Source organism: Nannobrachium achirus (genome assembly GCF_963921795.1).
Source record: "Nannobrachium achirus genome assembly, chromosome: 6".
Lineage (NCBI taxonomy): Eukaryota > Metazoa > Chordata > Actinopteri > Myctophiformes > Myctophidae > Nannobrachium > Nannobrachium achirus.
This window is the reverse complement of record NC_137815.1, coordinates 57,728,127-57,744,508: the sequence shown is the minus strand read 5'-3', so window position 1 is coordinate 57,744,508 and position 16,382 is coordinate 57,728,127. Positions and strand designations below refer to the sequence as shown.

Sequence of the window (16,382 nt, the reverse complement as noted above, 5' to 3'; positions counted from 1 at the left end):
GTAAGCATTTTGTCCTTGGTGAGAGAGAGAGAGAGAGAGAGAAAGGGGGGGAAGAGAAGAGAAGAGAAGAGAAGAGAAGAGAAGAGAAGAGAAGAGGAGAGGAGAGGAGGAGTCTGCGGGGAGAGCCATTACTAGATGTCCCCAACCCTTTGGTTTTCATCCGCGACTTTTACATCTTCTCTCCCAAATTCCCCGGAGGTCTTTAAGGGGTTAACAGACCCAACAGGGAACAACTGAGGCTAGCCAAAGCACACAGACACAGCATGGTATCATACTCTCTCTTATTAAATGTGGATCATTTGAACACATCTGTGTGTAGCTTGAACCAGTAAAATATATTGTCACTGTCGGGCAGAAACCTTGTATCTCCAAGTTTCAAAGCCCTGGTTCATCACACAAGACTATTGCACAGAACTAGTGAAAATAGCTGCACACAACGCCTCGCACCTAGTGCGAGTCACTAGTTTAGATAATTTTTAAAACGATAAATACAAAACGGTTTTGGACATGCAAGGTTTCCACCCGACAACGACGATATTTAACTTATACATTACAGTATATCTACAATTATACTGCCTACATTTGTTTTTGTCATCAATACCAATTCCTCTATGGAGTCGTAAGATATGGTCCGAAACAGCGAGCACGTAACTTTCCCCACTACGCAGAGTTTAATTAATACTCCATATTTTATTGTGCATGAGTTTACCGGCGCTGTCGGCCAACAATTCAACTAATTGTACTCCCGCTCTCGCTCTCTCTGCCTGTCAATCTGGCAAACACTGGCCAGCGTACACACCAGCACAATCCCCTCCGTATCTTATTTTAGCAGGTGCTCCTGGGCTCAGGCATGAGACCCTGCTTTGTGTAGCACTGCGAGGCAATATGTTTGCTGCATGATGGAGGGTGGGAGGATGCTCAGGGCCAGCGAGGCTCCGTCTCTCCCCCAGGGACCGCAGCACATAGCTGGGTGTACCCGCTGCCCAGGCCTGCCCGGCCCCCTAGGGACCACCTCCAGAGAGCTGTGGAAGCACCGGAGGAGAGCTATGCACAACTATTTATAGAGTGGGTAAAAAGAGGAGTGGTGGTGATGAGGAGCGGAAAAGATAGAGGAAGGAGAGGGAAGACAAAATGAGAGAGGGAAAGGAAGGGGGGGGGGGGGGGGGAAAGGAACAACGGAGACGCAAAATGAAAGATAGAGCGGGGTAGAGTCAGAAAACAGATAGCTGATTATTTTCGGTAGCTGGTGTCGACACAGAGATATGGGTCGCCGTGTTGCCAGCGTCTACTCTCAGAGAGCGCAGTACCTGACTCATGGTGGTCCAACCAACCAGACAACTCCCCCCTTTTTGATTTATGATCGAAAAGCAGGGGCGGGTGCTTGAGGAGGCTTTAGCCCCCCCGATGAAGGCTTAGCACCCCCTAAGCCCCCCCACCCCCACCCCTGAAAATACTGATGAAAAATATTTAAGGAATAAATAAATGAAATGTATATGAATATGTGAAAGACAATTGACTGACTTATATGTAAACCATACTATAAAATCATACTTTTCATGTGGGAAAGCATCTTCAGCCTCACAAAAACCCTATCCGATCACCTACAGTCCTCAGATTTAGAGCTGGAAAATGCCAATGATCTGGCCTGTTCAGTTATCCACACCCTATATGCGAGAGAATCTCGTTTGTTATATTAGTACTATTCATTATTGTTTGTTACCAAAATTCATTAGCACCCGCTCTAAAAAAGCCAGCCCCCCCATAGCCCCTCCAGTCACAATTCTCTGGAGCCACTGCTGTCGAAAAGGTTCAGGTAGAGGTTACCTGGTCTAGTGAGAGCTGAAGAGAGAGAGAGAGAGATGTCAATATATTAACGCTCTTCCACTGCACGGTAGCGGCTAGATCCGACTCTATACAGCAGGCTACTTCCAAACGTCAAAACTAGTATACTTAGTACTTGGTACCAGGTACTTTTTTGGTATCACCTCTGTCGAGGCGCCAAGCAAGCTGAGCTGATATACTGTAAAAAGGTGACCTGAAAACACTGCTAATTGGTCACTATAGTGTCATCACATCAGGACATGACCTTATAATCGCATTGGAAGTCTAGTCCTGAATACTGTTAACAAACCTTTATATAGCCATTGTAAATATGAAATGAATCAGTATTGAGAAACTGTATGGTGTATTTCTTGCTGAAAATTTTTGTAGGACTGTATGGGTGAAAGAGATTGTTTCCAAGTCGCCATTGTTCTTTAGATCTCTCCTACACAGTGACTTGGTCACCGCTGTATTCACTAAATTTAAGGAGTACAGTCTGCAGTAGAAAACGAAGTACCTGTTACCAAAAGCAACTTTAGTTGAGTTGAATCGAGCCAGTAGCCTATTATGCAGTGGGAAAGAGCCAACAATGGCAGTGATATTGCATCAATATAGTTATCAAACTTTCAGCCCGGAAGATCTCTCACCTTCGATACAGTACATGCCTATCTCCCACACCGCACACCTCTTTAATAAATAAAGTTTTATTCTTTATTTATTTCGTATTTTCTCCGCTCCAAGACTCAAAGCCCCTCGCTGTCAGATTGATTCAGGTCGGCATGTACTGATGTCTCTATTTCAAACGTACTCTTTCATAATTTTTCTCACCATCTCCGCACTGACATTTTAACCTGAAGTGTTTTCATTGCTCCAGGCCTGTGCATAATCTCTGCCTCCAAAATGTGGAATGCCCTGACAGCATCCATTAAAGGATGTGTATCACTGGCTTCTTAGAAAAAACATCTACTGCATCAGGAGACCACAAGGGGAGGTAAAGGTAAATTACCATCGAAAGGAGATTTCATTCACTGCCGCCGTTTTTTCCTTTTTCTCCTTTGTACTGTACAGTGTTTGTATTTGTTGATGACATGTATTGTTTGTAAATTTTGTATGCTATGTTAATGAATTGAATACTGTGGCACAACAATGGAAAGCCCATGTCTTTGTGTTATCCTTAATGTCTGACTGTACCATATGCGGTTACATTTATGACTAATATAGTATTCAATAAATACATCAATCAGTCATTCAATGTCAAAGGTGACATACTGTTATTTCTCCAGCAGAGCTGTGTGTGTGTGTGTGTGTGTGTGTGTGTGTGTGTGTGTGTGTGTGTGTGTGTGTGTGTGTGTGTGTGTGTGTGTGTGTGTGTGTGTGTGTGTGTGTGTGTGTGTGTGTGTGTGTGTGTGTGCGTGCGTGCGTGCGTGCGTGCGTGCGTGCGTGCGTGCGCGTGTGTGTGTGCGTGCGCGTGCGTGTGTGCGTGCGTGTGCGTGCGTGTGTGCGTGTGCATCCATGACTGTGTCTTGAATGCTGTACGTGTCTTTCTGTGTCTTTGATCTGCTTCTGTTTTAGATATACGGAAGCTTGCACAGTGAAATGTACAACAAACAATGTGATGACAATGGATATAATTAAGAGCTCTTTCTCATATGCACAATTATTTCTACACATAGGTAGGTTTGTTTGCTCATGCCTGCATTTAGTGTGTGTGTGTGTGTGTGTGTGTGTGTGTGTGTGTGTGTGTGTGTGTGTGTGTGTGTGTGTGTGTGTGGATGCTGTCACTTTGCTGTGTCTTTCTGTGTCTTTGATCTGCTTCTGTTTTAGATATACGGGAGCTTGCACAGTGAAATGTACAACAAACAATGTTATTACAATGGATATGATTTAGAGCTCTTTCTCATATGCACGATTTTGCCTGCATTTAGTGTGTGTGCATGTGCGTGCGTGCGTGCGTGCGTGCGTGTGTGTGTGTGTGTGTGTGTGTGTGTGTGTGCGCGCGCATCCAGGCACAGTAACATCCCATGTGTCTGACTGAGCCCACTCACGCAGCCACCAGCTGTCCATGCAGTGACACTGTGACACAACGGCATGGTGCTCCACGCTGTTAGGATGTGACTGATATTAAACAGCACAGGAAAAGAACAATGGCCCAAGACCCGTGAGCTTCTGCCACTTCCATGTTGAATGCGTCTGTCTTTTGCTGGCTAATGATGAAAAAAGTACACTCTCAGTTTGCCAAGTTTTGAAAATCTTTGTTGTAATTAACATAGTGACGAGAGCCAGTTTCCATTGTTTCCTAGATGTTCTAAAGCAGTGGTTCTCAATCTTATTTGGCTGCAGTAGCCCCTTACACTGATTTCCGAAGCCAAGTACCCCTTCCCCAGACTACAGAAAATGTAGGTCCAGTTCCATTAACAATACGTTCAAAATAAAACAGCACAATGGCAAATAGGCTAAACATTGCTTTCTATTCAATAACAGTTACTACTACAGTAGTCAAGTAATTGGTTTAGAAATGTACAGATGAGCAGGTTCACACAAACTCTGTCAATGTTTAACCATAACAATAAAATACATATTCCCATTTTTTAGTTTTTCTCTTGTACCAATCAATTGCTGCAATTCCCAATGGTTATGGTTGGTTTTTGTTGTTTTGGTGGGAGTGGGGCCGTAGCCAGTCCATGGCCACAGTTTATTTGACCTCTGTCAAGAACAGAGTGCATTACTCAGCTGTAATTAGTGTAAAATGTACAAGTGTTTTGTCATCTTCAGCTGTAGTCCTGGGATGCATTGTCTTTCAGTGTAAAAGACCCAGGGAGCTGCAGTATGCAAACTGCACAGAAAGATCAACTTTTGAACCCAGGACATTCTTGCTACTGGGAGTTAGTACCAGTGTTAATTTTGTTGACTTAAACTATGACGAAAAATGATCGTCGACTACCTTTTTTTCACTGACGAAAACTAAATAAAAACTAAGCTACAGTATCATGACTAAAACTATGAATAAAGATATTCACAATTTCTTCAACAAATAAAAACTATAATAAAACCCAAAAATGTTTGGAGGGACTATGGAGAAGAGATCCCGTAATTAATTTTATGCTTGGTTATGCACTCCAAAAATAGCCGATCTGTAAGATCGAAGATCTACAAGATTTTAGATCTACTATTTTCAATAGCCGGTGTGCAAATCAGCCATTACAACGCCATCAAGGCCTGCCAAAATACATTTGAGTCGACTAAACTAAATGTAGATTTAGTCGACGAAAACTAAACAAAAACGAACACATTTCAGATGACTAAAACGAAATGGAACTTTATTCCAAAGACTATATGACTAACACTAAGTCAGAGATTGCTGTCAAAATCAACACTGTACTGTACCACTGCACCACCATGCCAGAGTGATGATGAAACACAGTTTCACGAGTTTGGGGCTTATTCTACTGCTCAGGGTTGAAAAAGGCAAACAATAGCTTAGCCTGAAGCGTAGCCAGGGAACCTTTGAGTGTCAGGCTTCCTACTAACTATGTGTTTGGTACAACGACACAGTAAAGCCTGATTTATACTCGGTGGTTGCGTGCTGTGTCACGCACCGAAGATCTACAAGCTCACAATGTGACGCAGCGTGATCCATTGCGAGCTTGTAGTTTGGTTATTTTCAGCGTGCGGCACTGGAGTGCACCTAAGTATAAATGGCGCTTAAGAGGTAACTCAGAGGCCAGGTGCTGATGCAAGACGACGAAACTGACTTTACAAACCTTTAAGCCCGATTTATACTTAGTTGTATGACATGGTATATTAGGCATTGTGTCACACAATTCGCCTCATTTGATTTAAGCCTATTCTTGTTTTTCCGCCTTTCGCCTTTCCTCTCTGTGTCCCAAAACCCACACCCTGCATGTGTCCATATAGGTTAGGTGCTATAAATGCTTTAGCTCCCTTAAGAGTAATGCATCACACGCACCAGGCATTAATATCATTTTCGGAGATAACTTTGTTAGATGAAGCGTGTGCATGCGCGTGCGAGCACAAGCATTCGTGTGTTCGTGCGTGCACGCGTACATGTGTGTTTATGCAGATCACTCGCTTGCACGTGCACATTTTCATAAGATGAAAGATGCTATCTCTTCCCCTCTCTCTCTCTTTCCCCATATTAATTACATCAGGCCTGTGATTTATGGACAGATTACTGGGTGTAAAATGCATTATTTCCTTCTGGAAACAGTTCTCGGGGGAGATCCATCAACCTGAATCACAGTCGGTTTGGGGATCGCTACATCATACCTGAGTAGCAGGCTTCCCTGCCGCAACATGAAAGCGGACCTACTGCACAGTACACATTATGCACCACCAGTGCACACTTTACAAGATTGTGCCCTCTGACCAGCACTCACTGAGTGTCATATGAGTCGCGATGGGGGATTTGAGCAAGCCGTTCCTGGAGTGAGATGCTCTTTATAAAGCTCACCGGAACAGAAACTCGAGTTTGTCTGTTTGACCTTATTATTACTGCTATGGCTCCCTAGCTGTCGACGGAGCAATTGGAGCAGGTTGGCGAGTTTTGCCTGCATTTATCAGAGCATATTAGACCTTCGCTAGGCTTCTATTAAACTTAATGAACATTTAAATCCCCTAATGGATTGAAGGGAATTGAGAGCAGCAAATTATCAGTGTAGACGCTCCCCTCTGGTGTTGATAGAGACACCCGCAGATGAAACTTGAAGAGACGAATTTGAGGCAGCCTTGTTCATTTCCTCTCTCCCTCTCTCTCTCTGTCAGTCTTTCTGTCTGTCTGTCTGTCTGTCTCTCTCTCTCTCTCTCTGTCTGTCTCATCGTGTTTTCTCTTTGTGGCCGTTTCATATTCTTCCTTTGCCCCCCACCCCCTGCCTGTCTGTACATTCCTCAATCATAAACACGTTTTTGGTTTGCCTCTATAATGCACAGCGCCGTGTTTTGTCGCCTGTCTGGAAACGGAGGACAGAAGTGCTCCCACGGCCAGATCTCAGTCATTCATCAGTCCCTGTGAGGAGAACATCAGAGAGCTCTCTCTCTCTCTCTCTCCAGGAGGGGTGTTCTCACACAGCCACAACAGCAGCCCATTACAGAGCTGTCACACGGCGCCTCCAACCCTCGCTCTCCTCCTCTCTTTCCCCTCTCCCTCGCCGCTTGCCTCAGTGAAGGATAATGCACCCCAACATGCTAGCGGAGAGCGGAGAAATATAAATTATCCTGCACATACAGCCACCATCAAATGGCATCACTGAGCGCGTGGCCCCCCACACACCCTGGGGGCCCTGCTGAACTCAGGTCGGCCCAATGTCAGTCCCCGGGGCGAATAGGTGAAGAAGAGGCCTCACGAGGGACGGCGCACGCTTTTTTGAGGCCACGGCGGCCATGTCTGGCTGCAGCTCAGGAGGCCTGGCAGTGGCAGACCAGGCTGTATTGATCAGTCAAGTCCTATATTCCCCCTGACAGCCTGCTAACAAGGCTGATGTCTCAATAAAGACGGCGTGGCTGCCTAGAGGAGACGGAGAGCGCAGTGGGCCGACCGACAGCTACCTGTGTTCAGACAACGCTGGGACAGAGTGTCAAGGTTTGCAGAATGACTGAACCCAAATGCAAAGCCAACGCAGAATTGTTTCAAATTAAAGATGTATCAGCGCGGAACTTCAGCTTATACAAACAAACAACGAACTAGTTGCAAGCTAAAACTAAGTCCAAAAGCAAACTTCTCAAAAGCAAAATGCAAAAAAACAGGAAGTCGAAAAAATGTAGAACTCTCAAAAGCACACGGCAAAAAACTAAAATCCAAAAACTAAACTCAGAGCACATCCCTAGCCTCCTTCCCTAGCCTCCTTCAAAATTGGTATGAAAAGTCACCTTCAGACAGCTGCTACCCGTGACTTGTAAATAGACTAAGCCCCCATGCCCCCCCCCCCCCCCCTTTTCTCTTTTTTTGTTTTTGATGTTATGCTTTTGAAACTGATATTATCCTAGATAAAGTACTTTGTTCTATCCGTCTGTCTTTCAATGTTATATGAGATACTTAAAGTGTGGTTCCTGTGGAAATAAGCCTAGGCTTTCTAGGATCTCCTTTTAGTTGACCTTGTACCAGTGATTTGTACTGTCATGAAACTGTACTTTTTTCTATTGCAAACTTCTAATAAATTCTTCAATCAATCAATCACAAAACTAAGCAAAACTTACAGAAGCACACAAACACAGAACCAGAGAAGTCCAATGCAGATCATAGGAAGGAGCAAGTATGTTCTGGCAATATGTGTGTTGAATGAGTCCAGTTTTATAGTGAGTGGGTTGATTAGGGGAGTGGACACAGGTGTGGAATGGGCATGGCACTGTAGGGATGATGAGGGAGTGTAGACAGGTGAGTAACTGGGGGAAATGGAATGTGGGAGTGGCTGAAGTGGAAACACGGTCTGTGGGGAGACAGACCGTGACACAGAGTAAAGGTTCAAGCCCTCTCTGTCCTCTGAGTACTTGCGCCGGGCTTGCTCGCTCGCGCTGAGCGATCGCGGGGGGCCGAGCCTCACACTGCATTTTACATATTGTACACACCCCCTTATACAGACCCCCTGCAGGCATTATTATTACTGAACTGTAACTGAAAGTAAATTAACGAATGTATCAACGCAGTAAAAGCTGTTGTTAATTAAACTCTGAAGTGTACAAATGGATCCATGGCTACATTTCTACTCTCTCTGAGGTAAATGAACAAGGAGGATTTGACATTGCAGGGGTGGCATGCTAAGTGATTATTTATTTGCTCAAGATTAATATTGTGGTATTGGTGAGGGATAAATAGACTGTTATCATCTAAGGACACAGATAATGAAGCCTAAGCTTAGAATGGCACTTCTAACGATGCATTTTGTTATTACATTGTTTATGGAGGCATCATGACATATTCAGAATCCAAATTCTTATATTTGTTTGCATGCATTTTTGCACAGATGAAAATTATGTCTTGGTGAGGTTGATGCATTACAAAATAGCAGTAGTTGCGACCGTAGGTCGCATTTACTATCAAACCCTGCACAAAGTGTAAGTCCGTCAGTCAGTCAGTCAGTCAGTCAGTCAGTCTGTCTGTCTGTCACACCTCACACGTCACACTCTTGCCCTGCTCATATCTCCGCAACCGTTGCCCCGATCCATGCCAAATTTTGCACACACGTTCCTTACCTGCCAAACTACAACCTCCAAGGACCCCCGGAGCTCCAGGGACCCCCAGGTCCCTGGGGGACCCCCAGATGTAAAAAATGACCAAATGTGCTAAACTGACCAAATGACCACCCCCACGGGGCTGCTCACGGGGAATTCCCGGGGACCACCCACTCCTGGTGCTCCAGAACGGATGCAAAAGTGGTGGCGCCCCCAGTGGAGGACCCCCTACACTGCAGCTCACATAAAATGCCGTAACTCCGGCTAGGAGCGACCGGGACAGCCGGGGCCGGTACCTATTCGTCCGCCTTGCCGGCGCGGAGACCCCACCCCTCATTTCTCACATGGCCCTCTTCTAGCGCCACCATGAGGCCGATTCTTGCAAAACACATTTTTGGACACTGCTCCTACAATTTTTGCCCTAAAATCACGCAAATCGGTACACAGTATGTCTACACTCATCCCATCAACATGAATCTCTCCCATATAGCGCCACCTCCAGGCCGATTTTTAAAAACACATTTTTGGACACTGCTCCTACAGATTTTGCCCTAAAATCACGAAAATCACTACACAGTATGTCTACACTCATGTCATCAACATGGATCAGGAAGATTTTGGCAAAACACATTTTTGCCCTATTTGTGGAGATAAGTGACCTACGGTCGCTTATCTCCCGATTAGGGAGTGTTACTGGTATTATTGTATATTCATTGTGTTGTCTGTCGGAACACTATCTTCCGACAGACTTTGTCCAAAGATCTGCTGATCCATATAATCTCTATCCTATACAGTATAATATATTATTTAGGGGGTTGAAAGAGTGTGTGTTGCAACTTTTATCTATGAACCAGTGTGAAAAGGACATTGACAGACTGATTGATGAGGCTGCAGATCTACCTTTGATGTGTTATATTCCAGGATATAGCCTGCAAACTCTTGGAAGAAGTATGTACTATAGGCAGTGAACAATACTTTTGAGATTCCATTATTTGTGTGCCTGGCAGTATTTATATATCAATATTGGATATAGCAGAGGGCTTGTAAAGAAAAATCATGAAAATTCCTTCCACACAAAAAATGAATGCAGACAGACAGACAGACAGACAGACAGACAGACAGACAGACAGACAGACAGACAGACAGACTTTTTTCCCCCTATTTTTATTCATTAATTCATTCTTTGCTTATGTTGCTAAACATACACCAGGTAGGCCTACTTATTGGCTGAGCAGTGATAAATACAATTGATACATGTAACACCTGAGTCTACAGACTGGGTGATGATGGGATCGAGATTGAAAGCCTTATTGTTTTTTCAGCGCATAAATACTGAATATTGCATTTAGCTTTTATTACAGAAAAGCCTCGCTATAGCCGTTCTTCTCTTCAAGGTCTCCTTCCACATTTACCTTGTAGGAGACCTTGGCTTTTGGCTAGACCTCAACAGTGGGACAGCAATTAAACGCAAATGTCTTATATAAGCTGACTGACAGAGTTATGATGTTACAGAATAATTGCTCCTCCATGGGATGATAGTTGGCCTCTGTATAACCAACTTTTTTTTTTTTCTTTCTTTTTTTTTTGTAATTAGACATTATAACCCCTCATCGGTTTGGATAGTTGTAACTATTGCCTCTGGACAGCACACACCGAGAGGGAGTGAGAGAGAATGTGTGCATGTGCGTGAGAGAGAGTACTTTTAAGTCTATGGTTTACGGTGAAAGAACGGCACGATTGATAAGATGTGAGTCTCCTTTTATTCCTAACAGCTCCTGTTGTGAGTTTAGAGCTCCTATATGAGTCAAATTAAAGGCACTGCACCACTTCATACCTGGTCCATGCAGCCATTTGTGCGTTCATTTTCATTACAGTGTGTATTCCTGTATTGGAACGTGTCTTTTTTCCTGTGTTTCTCTCTTTACCTTCAGCCTTCACTCTCGGTGGTTCCTTTGTGCCGGGGTGATAATTATCAATGTACACTTTGCTCATTATAGCTGTGAGTCTGGCTCTCTGTGTGAGCCTTTTCATGTTTCCCGGCGCTAACGACCACCTGGAGGAGCGCTCTCTGTCCCCACCGGGACGAGGCGATGTGAAACTATAGCAATATGCCCAACTTAAATCAGGGACACACACTGCCAAGCAAAACAGGAGGGCTGCACTGGGAGACGGAGGAAATATGGCTCACAACACAAGCCGCCTTTATGTTACAGTAAGGAATCAGGCTCACAACAACCATAGAACCATTGTTGCTGCTTCACAAACACAAGTTTTCTTTTCGGGGGGAGTCCTCTGGCTTGCATGGCTGCAACTCAGCAACGCTGCTATTCACTATGGTAATAAAAATGCCCATGTGTCTTTCTTATTCCCTCGTACTCTGTCATTCCATCTATCTCTCTCTCCCGCTTCTAGCTTTCTCTCTCTCTCTCTCTCCTTCTGTCTATTCCCACACAAAAACACAGACACACAACATGTGACGAGATGTCAAAACATACAGGCTATCTTTGCATGGTTCTGTGTGCCGACTGCCGGATGAAAAACTCAACTCTGCGACAGAACTAAACAATTGTTAGTAGAGTGCATACAAAGGTCATTATCATTATTGGTTATTATCAGCATGCACTTATGTACAGTAAATACCATACTGTAGATGGCCATATATTTATCATAACATTTAAAATGGTGCAATAGTCCAGAGGAAACAGACATAGACTATTATGCATTTATGGTCATTAGAAGCTCAATTATGGGACCTGTTCTGAAAAGGGTAAATGCTGTGATTTAAAATACTTAATTAGACAGGAGTTGTTTGGTTGCATAACGTGTAGTCTAATAATGTTTATTTGTGAACAACCTTGACATAGTTGCTTGCACTGATATGTCTGAAAAAATGTCTGTGTGCGCGCGCGCACGCGCGCGCGTGCGTGCGCGCGTGCGTGCGCGCGTGCGTGCGTGCGTGCGTGCGTGCGTGCGTGCGTGCGTGCGTGCGTGCGTGTGTGTGTGCGTGTGTGTGTGTGTGTGCATAGGGTTGTGAGTGTGGCGTCTATAGATGTTACTTTTTTACCTTTTATGTGTTATCTGTGTGTTCATGAACTTGTGGTTCCTTTGCTGTGCTGGGTATTACAGTAGCTACCTCCAGCTACTTTTACCTCCATTTACTGAGAGTTTTAGTTTCCACTCAACTTCTTTTTCCACCTTTTGTTTTATTTTTGCCATTGCCCTCAAGTCAAAGCAGGGAACAGGGAAGAGCAAAGAAGTTAAATTAAAAATGTGCTCTATTATTGCTTTGTGAAGGCAGTATAGCATCCCAAAAATGAAAATGCTACATTCCAAATATTAGGCAATGAAGATTAATTTGTACTTAATTATCACAATATTTAGGAAGAAATTGCTTATTATTGCTTGCTTCCAAAACCTACGCATTGCTTAAGCTTACTTTGTTTCTTACTCAAAGGGTAAATGATTTATTTTTATATTTTGTCTGCGGGAACTTTGACAGGACACATATTCAAACCACATGTATATAAATTAGAACAGATTAATAAGAATGTTATTCATTTAGACCCAGCAGAGTGCGCTTTGCACAATATGAATGGGTGTTTTTAAATGAACCATGCAGCAGAGAAGAATAAATACACTTAACATTTAAATAGGGCCATTATCTAAAGTGTATTCAAAGCTGCAACAATATAATCATTTCAATAGCCGTTGTTATAATAGAACAGTGCTCATTTACACTGATTTACTCAGTTTATTACTCATAATGCAGTTTATGACTGTGTTTATTATGGATTTGGAAAGTCTATAAAATAAAATCACGTATCTCACAGTATGTCAGAAGTAGGCTAATGATGTTATAGAAAGAGTTAATGTGCTACTATACATTAGCTTAAATGGAGGAAGTGTGCATTAAACTGTGACATGTTTATAGTAACTTAAATGATCTAGTGTCCATGCTGGCTTACATAGCAATATGTGTGCATTCACAAGCCTAACATGATGCCATCTTATTACCTAAATATTGAATTGTGCAACATGGGGATATTGTTTCCTGCAAATTGTATTACCACAAACCGCACGAAGACGCAATCAAACAAAGATTAGTAGCTTAAAACACACACACACACACACACACACACACACACACACACACACACACACACACACACACACACACACACACACACACACACACACACACACACACACACACACACACACACACACACACACACACACACACACACACACACACACACACACACACATACAGAGAGAAAGAGAGAGAAACAGAGAGAGAAAGAGAGAGAGAGAGAAAACAAGAGAGAGACAGAGCCCATATCAACCCAGCTGCCCCAGTTACTAGTCATATTGAAAATATATGTCATTATTATTGTCCTTATAGTAACTCTTTATGACAATAATTAATGTGTTTACTTAGCAATCAGTATGGCAATGAATACAAGTACATTATGGCCTAGAAACACATCTAAAAAGTTACTGTAACTGTTTTTGTCACATGATTTATAAATTTAGTGAGGTAAATCTAATTTGCTAATTACAATGATAGTCCAGAGACTCCAGACAACACCAAAAAGCCTCATTAGGCTCCCCAATTTCAGATGACCATAAAGTGGAGCGAAGAGCTATAGGGCTGGCAACGTGTAGCAGGACACTAACGGCAGGTTCTAAATGGTGCATTCACAGAAGCCCAGCAGGGCCGTACCGCGAGCGCACGCCGTGAGAGAGAGACCACAAAGGCAAAACAGACACGACAGGCTTTGCTTACATTATTGCTCTTCCGCTGACCTAATAGCAAAATCGCGAGTGTTAATTCAATTCAGAAAGTGTTCAAATGGACCCGCGAGGGCCTCAGAGTATAAAAATGAACCCCATGCTGGAATGTTAAATTAACACTCCTTCCATGACCTCACAGAGCTCCACACAGGATAAATGGCTGCCCTGGCCCTGCCACTCTGACTCTGACGGTGCTTTGCCACTGGCTCTTTTGGACTAAATAACCAGTTTCTCCCTCCCTCTCTCTCTCTCTCTCCCTACATCTCCCCCTTCTCCCTGCAGTGTTAAGCCGACGCTGCCAGAGGAGCGAGGGCCCTGACAGCCACGCCAAGGCTGACTCCACTCTCACTCTGTCTCCCGAGACAGGACCTACGACAAGGACAGAGACCCTGTCACACGCACACGCACACACCAGCAAGCACAAACACACACACACTCGGCATTCGTGTCAGCAGTAACAAGGGACGTCATGGTGGACTGTGTGGCATTAGTTGAACAAGTGACAACAACAGTTTTCCGTCTCATGGTTGACAGGATGAAGGACAGACGGAGGGAAGTAAACAGTCGCTGTTTGCACTCAAGGGACTTTGGCATTGTCCATACTATAGTATGAGTACGCACGCACGCGCACGCACGCACGCACGCACGCACGCACACACACACACACACACACACACACACACACACACACACACACACACACACACACACACACACACACACACACACACACACACACACACACACACACACACACACACACACACACACACACACACACACACACACACACACACACTTTCAAGAAATGGATCAGAGGAAAGAGATTCTTTCAATTCTTTAAGAGAACAGGGAATGCAATGGGTGAAGGCTGAGGTGGGCACACACACACACACACACACTCACGTGCACATGCGAGATGGATCAGGGAGGAAAGTGTGATTCTTTCAATTCTTTAAGAGATATGGAATGCAATGGGTGAACTGCATGCATAAACGGGCACACCCACCCACCCACCCACCCACACACACACACACACACACACACACACAGAGCGCTACGATCTATGATCTAACCTACGCACTGGTCTTACTGTATTTATTATATCAGTTCACCAAATATGAGCAATGTCAATATGAGTTCATGCACTCAGGTAGACAGACACACATACCGGTACTCAGTACTCTACTCACACACATGCCATACTGTATGTATACACACAAACAAACACACAAACACCAAAGATCTTTTCGACAAGTTCCTGTACGGACAAAACTTTGATGTTGGACATCATCCGTTCACTGCGACACCAGACCAATTAAGATAACAGTATATGTAACTACACATATACAGGCAGTGAATGAGAGAATCGTTGTTTGCGTCGCGTTTGTCATGCGTGGGTCATGTTGGCGTGCTGTCAGGACATCGCTATAAGCTCGGCATGAGATAAATTAATCCCTCACTGTCAGACAACATGCATTATTCAACTCTATCTATTCAAATGAGCTTGTGTTTTGAATGTCACACAGATACACTCGGAGTCAGACACATGTTTGCAGCCGCACGCACACACACACACACACACACACACACACACACACACACACACACACACACACACACACACACACACACACACACACACACACACACACACACACACACACACACACACACACACACACACACACACACACTCTTACCTTCATTGCTGGTGGATCCCGCAGAGCCCAGTGTCTGTAGTGATATAGTCCATAGCAGCATCGCTGCCACCCCTGGATCTGAAGCCATGGTGTCTCACCACACTCGCACTCTGCCAGTGTCCCCCTCTTTCTCTCTCTCTCTCTCTCTCTTCCTCTACTCCTCTCGCTCCCTCGCTCTCTCTCTCCCTCTCTGCCACTCTCTGCCTCTTTCTGCGTCCCAGCGTTGAGACGGAGCGAGAGCCGGCGCGGGGAGAGTGTGTGCGCGGGTGTGTGTATGTGAGGGCTGCGAGCTCATTGGGTTAGAGTTAGAGACCGTTTCTGTGGCTCTCCATCAGTCTGTCGGCTCTCTCTCTCTCTCTCTGCCTCTCTCTCTCTCTCTCTATCCGACACTCACATACACACATATACATATATACATACACATAGGCGCTCTTAGCCAGCCGAGGGAGGAGAGACGTTCCTGTCTGTCAAACTCTGTGCAGCCAATTAGAGCGGTACGGGCAATTGCACTTGTCTAAATACTGGGTCCAAGACACACCTTTCCAGCACACCTGCCCACACCATCTTCTTTATATCTGTGTCATGAGTCAGTGCATGTCCCCCGCTCTCTCTCTCTAGCTCACTGCTTCCCAAACAGTGGGTTGGGACCCATTTGTGGGTCACGGACCAATTTTTGTGGGTCACGACTCGAGTAAAAATCCCATTTTCTTTCCCTACAATAAATATATATTTAAAAATATTTTTATATACATTTTTTTTAAATAATTGTATGCATTTTAAAACAAACAAAACAAAAAAAAATCTAAAAAATGCATTTAAGTATATATGTGTTGTGTGTGTATTTGTGTGTGTGTGTGTGTGTGTGTGTGTGTGTGTGTG

The 16,382-nt window shown here is 44.2% G+C and overlaps 1 protein-coding gene across 1 annotated transcript in view; it reads right to left on the bottom strand.

Moving 5' to 3' along the window:
- The window catches only part of epha8 (eph receptor A8), a gene marked incomplete at both ends in the record, with an annotated part of 136,350 nt that extends 120,759 nt beyond the window's left edge, over positions 1-15,591 (bottom strand). The window contains one exon of the mRNA XM_080727461.1: positions 15,504-15,591. Coding sequence (XP_080583587.1) covers positions 15,504-15,591 — 88 coding nt within the window. The remainder of the gene's footprint in view (positions 1-15,503) is intronic.
- Positions 15,592-16,382: the final 791 nt, after the last annotated feature.